General features: G+C 56.9%; 1 protein-coding gene across 1 annotated transcript in view; it reads right to left on the bottom strand.

The window, feature by feature from the left end:
• Nucleotides 1-5,944, bottom strand: part of rfx3 (regulatory factor X, 3 (influences HLA class II expression)) — a gene marked incomplete at its 3' end in the record, with an annotated part of 12,351 nt that extends 6,407 nt beyond the window's left edge. The window contains exons 1-9 of the mRNA XM_084457035.1: nt 5,851-5,944; nt 5,353-5,444; nt 3,450-3,702; nt 2,932-3,006; nt 2,290-2,471; nt 1,430-1,549; nt 882-1,006; nt 586-701; nt 1-77 (exon numbers count right to left, since the gene is read on the bottom strand). The exon at nt 1-77 is cut by the window's left edge and continues 39 nt beyond it. Coding sequence (XP_084313161.1) covers nt 1-77; nt 586-701; nt 882-1,006; nt 1,430-1,549; nt 2,290-2,471; nt 2,932-3,006; nt 3,450-3,702; nt 5,353-5,444; nt 5,851-5,943 — 1,133 coding nt within the window. The 5' untranslated portion in view covers nt 5,944. The remainder of the gene's footprint in view (nt 78-585; nt 702-881; nt 1,007-1,429; nt 1,550-2,289; nt 2,472-2,931; nt 3,007-3,449; nt 3,703-5,352; nt 5,445-5,850) is intronic.
• Between the last annotated feature and the right edge of the window lie 205 nt (nt 5,945-6,149).

Here is a 6,149-nt window from a genome sequence, read left to right as displayed (position 1 = left end):
GGGGAGTAGCGCCAGAAGGTCTGCCACAGCTTCTCTATGAGGCTGAACTGGAGGTTCACCACCACGTCCAGGATGGCCTGCGACACGCCACGGGACAGGAGAGCTCCGCTTCACACAGCTGCACCTTACACTGGCCCCTCCCCCCCACACATAGCCCCTCCCACCCCACGCCGACTGCTGTCAGACCCGATTCTTAAAGGTGCAGTACGCGGTTTGGCTCAGAAGCACTTCTTACATTTTTAATTCTCATTATATCCCAACAGCAATCAATAAATACAGTGTTCTGACATTAACATGAAATAAATCCGTAACCTGTGGAAGTTGCAGGACTATATAAGTGTGTCCAATCGTTCTGAGTTGCCAACTTGAAATGATTGGATGGCTTACCTGCCTATTAACCTACCTATACCACCCTAGCGAGTGTCATTTGTTTTCCCCCAGTTTGGAGGAGGGGCTTTGGAGGCAGGGGCGGGGATTTGGTCTAACAGGAAATCACAAACCGCACACTGCACCTTTAAATAGATGTCATTTGGAAGTGGAAGTGTGGAGAGTGAGATGGGTGAGAGCAAAGAGATGACCTCTGACCTCACAGTGCTCTCTGTACAGTGTCTGGAGAGCTTTGACGTCTTCGGAGTTGATGCTGTCCAGGGTGCTCTCTCCCAGGTCCAGCTCCAGAAAGTCCGGCAGCGCTCGCGACGCATCTGTTGAGGAGCGACCACCAAGAAACTCAACTCTGTTCCCAACCTCAGACCGTCAACAACCATCTACGATGACAGAGACCCTCTTAGCTTTCCTCTGTTTTCATCCAGCCCCAGGTTCACACACACACACACACACACGCACACACACACGCACACACACACGCACGCGGTCCAGCTCACCGAGGAACTGCTGGTGGTGCTGGCTCTGGGCGATGACGGTCTGCTCCGCTGCGCTCGGGGTGTGCTGGCCTCCTCCTGAGAAGGTCTCCCCAGATCCACCATCAACCTTCTGCACCGGCTTGAACCTGCAACCACACGGCTCCAGTCAGGGGGACTACTGTGTGTGTGTATGCATGTATGTGTGTGAGTGAGTGAGAGAGAGGGAGGGAGAGTGAGAGAGAGGGAGCGAGAGAGAGAGAGAGAGAGAGAGAGACTGAGAAAGAGAGAGACAGAGAAAAAGAGAGAGACAGAGAAAGAGAGAAAGAGAGAGACCGAAAGAGAGAGAGAGACCGAAAGAGAGAGAAACAGACAGAGAAACAGACAGGGAAAGAGACAGAGAGAGACAGAAAGAGAGAGAAAGAGAGAGACCGAAAGAGAGAGAAAGAGACAGGGAAAGAGACAGAGAGTGAGAGAGAGAGAGAGAGAGAGAGAGAGAGAGAGAGAGAAAGAGAGAAAGAAGCATCTGTGTGTGTGTGTGTGTGTGTGTGTGTGTGTGTGTGTGTGTGCACCTCTGCTTCTGTTGGACAGGCTGCTGTCTCAGGGCCATGTACTGCATGTCCTCTTGCAGTCTGTTGAGAGGAGAGTCTGGCTTCACCCGGATCCCGTAGTAGTGGTACTTCGAGTTCCCTCTGGAAAAGACGGGGGCCAGGAGACACGGATGAGAAACGCAGTCAACTGCAGCATCCAGAAGCTAGTCTAGAGACGTCGAGGAGAGGGGGGAGGGAGAGCATCCAGAAGCTAGTCTAGAGACGTCGAGGAGAGAGGGGAGGGAGAGCATCCAGAAGCTAGTCTAGAGACGTCGAGGAGAGGGGAGGGAGAGCATCCAGAAGCTAGTCTAGAGACGTCGAGGAGAGAGGATAGGGAGAGCATCCAGAAGCTAGTCTAGAGACGTCGAGGAGAGAGGGGAGGGAGAGCATCCAGAAGCTAGTCTAGAGACGTCGAGGAGAGAGGGGAGGGAGAGCATCCAGAAGCTAGTCTAGAGACGTCGAGGAGAGAGGGGAGGGAGAGCATCCAGAAGCTAGTCTAGAGACGTCGAGGAGAGAGGGGAGGGAGAGCATCCAGAAGCTAGTCTAGTGACGTCGAGGAGAGAGGGGAGGGAGAGCATCCAGAAGCTAGTCTAGAGACGTCGAGGAGAGAGGGGAGGGAGAGCATCCAGAAGCTAGTCTAGAGACGTCGAGGAGAGAGGGGAGGGAGAGCATCCAGAAGCTAGTCTAGAGACGTCGAGGAGAGAGGGGAGGGAGCAGGGCTATGGAGAACATGAGGGATGCAGACTAATGCACAGTCCAGAGAGGAGGTCTAGTCTACTGTAGCTGCAGTCCGTCCCTCTGTCCGTCCATCTGTCCATCCGTCCGTCCATCTGTGTGCTCACCTTGTGCCCAGCCTCCGCGTGCGCAGCCCCATGAAGATGGAGCGGATGAGTTTGCCGAAGGAGGCGGCGTTGACCGGGTCCAGCTTCTGCTCCTGGCAGTGGCGCAGGTAGTGGTTGTACAGCGTGGAGCGCGGCAGGCTCACCCCCTCGGCCGTCTCGTAGTTGTCCAGCAGCCACTGCAGCTGAGGGGGGACACACACGCACACGCGCCTCAGTTATACACTGGTCACTGTGCGCAAGACAGCTCTCTGCTGCCACCTGTCCACCACCACCGGAACATACCACTCTTTTATTTGCCTAGGCATCGTCTAGCACACCCAAGAGACGGGACAGGGCGGGCAGCAAAGAATAAAAACATAAACCTTAGAAGGCATATCCCCACCACCAAGGAGAGAGGGAGAGAGAGAGAGAGAGAGGGGGGGAGGGAGAGAAAGAGTGAGAGTGAGAGGAAGAGAGAGGAGGAGAGTGAGAGAAAGAGTGAGAGAGAGAAAGAGTGAGAGAAAGAGTGAGAGTGAGAGAAAGGGTGAGAGGAAGAGAGAGATAGAAAGAGTGAGAGAAAGAGAGAGTGAGGAGAGTGAGAGAAAGAGTGAGAGAGAGAGCAGAGCTAACCTCCAGCCGGGGCGTTTGATAATGGCGACTTACATGGCTGTTGAGCAGCGAGCTTCTCTGACTGGACAAACCCTCAGTCTTTTGGAGTGTCTCAATCGCCATTTCAATCTGATAGACCAAGGAGCAGAGAACAACAACAACAACAACACAGGAGGGGAGGAGGAAAAACAAAAGAACAACAACAAAGGAAGAAAATAAGCTGTTGCGGTGGAACGACACGGAAAACCCCAGAAGATCCCGAAGCAAGCGTGACTACCGAAGAGTTCCCTCTACAGCTCTAATGACTCATCATTCCCATCAGCCCTGCTTATCTATCAGACAGGTTGGACAGTCAAAGGACACCGCGCGCAGCAGCGGCTGTGACATCAGCAGCCCACCCCCTGGCTCCCTCTCTCCCGCGTCACGCCGGCGAAGCGAGCGCGCCGTAAAAAGCGAGTTCCCTCGCCGTCCGTCAGAAAGGGGCCGCCAGGCTATATAACACACACAGACACGCAGACATGCTCAGACAGGCAGACAGACAAGAGTAAAAAGTTGGGGGGCCGTACACTCACAGTGGCGGGGGAGGCTCGGGTGGTCTGGGCCGCCGGGTGGGGCGTGGCGTTGTCCATGAGGTAGGCCCCTGCGCTGCTGATGACCGGCCCCCCCGCCAGACCCATGCCCAGCCCCCCGCCGCCCCCTGCGCTGTTGGTCATGCCGTGCGACGTCACCACCGTGGACACCTGCGACGAGCCGCCCTGCGTGTCGAAGTAGCTCCCCCCGCTGTTCTGGCTGTAGAGCTGCGGCTCCGCGTATGAGTAGGTCCGTCTGGTCGGGGGGGGGGGGGGGGCACAGGGTCACACACTTAGCGAACTCTGACCCCGACCCTAACTTGGAGAACTCGAGATTTACAGAAATAGCCTTCATGTGCGGGGAAGTTGAAAGTACTCTTAGAAGTGCAACTTTGGGTGTAAATTAGCAGTGGCGTTCCCTCACCCCCTGGGTCACACACTTAGCGAACTCTGACCCCGACCCCAACTTGGAGAACTCAAGATGAACTCCAGATTTACAGAAATAGCCTTCATGTGCGGGGAAGTTGAAAGTACTCTTAGAAGTGCAACTTTGGGTGTAAATTAGCAGTGGCGTTCCCTCACCCCCTCTCCACATGCCATATATTGTCGCCGTTATTGAAAGTGCGGTTTCCATGGCTACGCAGATTACTGTACCTGTGGAATCAGTGTTAGGTGGAAGGGTTCTGAGATTTCTCGTTACCCTGGCCTCTGCTATAATGACTCTCCACAGGTTGGACCTTATTACCCTATGGCGTGGTGCTACGGCGCGCTCCATTAAAAGAGAGAAACAATCAAATCGGACCTGTGATGGCTTGTATGGTTCAGCTCAATGATTCAACATCTTCGCAGAAAACACTGAGCACTTGTTCCTCGGGGTGAATGCTGCCCAAAACCGATGCCGCGAAGGAGGCGACGAGCAGCTGGTGCTAACACACACCCTCTCCACGCACGCACGCACACACACACACACGCACGCACACACACACGCACACACACACGCACACACGCACACACACACACCGACGCACGCATGCACACACACAGACGCACGCATGCACACACACACACACAGACGCGTTTGACACTCGAACGGCGAGTGTGTGCTCAGCTCGTTTGTTCAACCCGCGCATGAGTGTGTTCGCTCTGCCAGCTGGCTTCTCTGAGCCCCCTCAATCAGTGGCTGCTGACATGGTGTGTGTGTGTGTGTGTGTGTGTGTGTGTGTCACTATGGGACACACACTCACAGCTTGGGCTCGCCACTGGAGTGCGTCGTTAACCCCGTCCCTCCCGACGGCCCCGGGGTAGCGGGCAGCACTCGTAGATACTCCTGATCATCTCCAGGTGACCGAACACAGTCACACACTCACTGTGTCCCCCCGCTCCCCTCCGCCGCGTCGAGTGTGTGAGACGCTGCCGTCAAGTGACTTGAAACCGCCGGGGCAAGCTGTCGCTGTCGACTTCTGAGGAGGGGCTGGGCTAACGTGGCGGCGCTGGGTGTGTGTGGGGGGGAGAGGGCGTGGTCCCGGGTGTGTGTGGAGGGGAGAGGGCGTGGCCCCGGGTGTGTGTGGAGGGGAGAGGGCGTGGCGGGCGTGGTGCTGGGTGTGTGTGGAGGGGAGAGGGCGTGGTGGGTGGGTGTGTGTGGAGGGGAGAGGGCGTGGCGGGCGGGTTTGTGTGGAGGGGAGAGGGCGTGGCGGGCGTGGTGCCGGGTGTGTGTGGAGGGGTGTGTGTGGAAGGGAGAGAGCGTGGTGGGTGGGTGTGTGTGGAAGGGAGAGGGCGTGGTGGGCGGGTGTGTGTGGAGGGGAGAGGGCGTGGCGGGCGGGTGTGTGTGGAGGGGAGAGGGCGTGGCGGGCGTGGTGCCGGGTATGTGTGTGTGGGAGAGGGCGTGGTGGGCGCCCGGGTGACTCACATGTTGCCGTTGGTGTAGACGCCGCTGTCCTCCTCCACATACTGGACCTGTGTTGGGTAGATGTGCTGCTGGACCTGCTGAACAGTCTGGGCCTGAAACCACACGGCCAGAGTTACACACCACGCCAGACGGACGCGCACGCACACGCACACACACGCACTGTAAAATCTTTATTTGTGATCACAAGAAATCCTTGAAGACAATAATAGAGGCACAAGCTTTGGAAAGTCTCCGGTCTCCGTCTCCAAGAGGCAGCGTCTGGTGCATGTGGTGAATGCCGTTTGGCAATTAGCGCAGACATCGATCGAACATATTTTTGCCAATGCCTTTATCTTTTGGCTTGGGCATTCCTGCCTTCTGTAGGCCCCCCCACACACGCGCGCGCGCGCGCGCACGCACGCACGCACGCACGCACGCACGCACGCACGCACGCACGCACGCACGCACGCACGCACGCACGCACGCACGCACGCACACACACACACACACACACAGTACCTGCTGCTGGACGGCGCCTGCAGGCTGGACAGGCACGGCGGTCTGGAGAGGGACAGTGGAGGCGGAGTCAGGGCCGGCCTCAGGGGTCTGCATGGTGCCTACAGGAAGTGAACACAGATGCACGGTCTCTCAACAGGAAGTGAACACAGACGCACGGTTTCTCAACAGGACGTGAACACAGACGCACGGTCTCTCAACAGGACGTGAACACAGACGCACGGTCTCTCAACAGGAAGGGGACACAGACGCACGGTCTCTCAACAGGAAGGGGACACAGACGCACGGTCTCTCAACAGGAA

Source organism: Borostomias antarcticus (genome assembly GCF_949987555.1).
Source record: "Borostomias antarcticus genome assembly, chromosome: 2".
Classification (NCBI taxonomy): domain Eukaryota; kingdom Metazoa; phylum Chordata; class Actinopteri; order Stomiiformes; family Stomiidae; genus Borostomias; species Borostomias antarcticus.
Note: the sequence above shows the minus strand (reverse complement) of the source record. Positions and strands in the feature narration are given on the sequence as shown.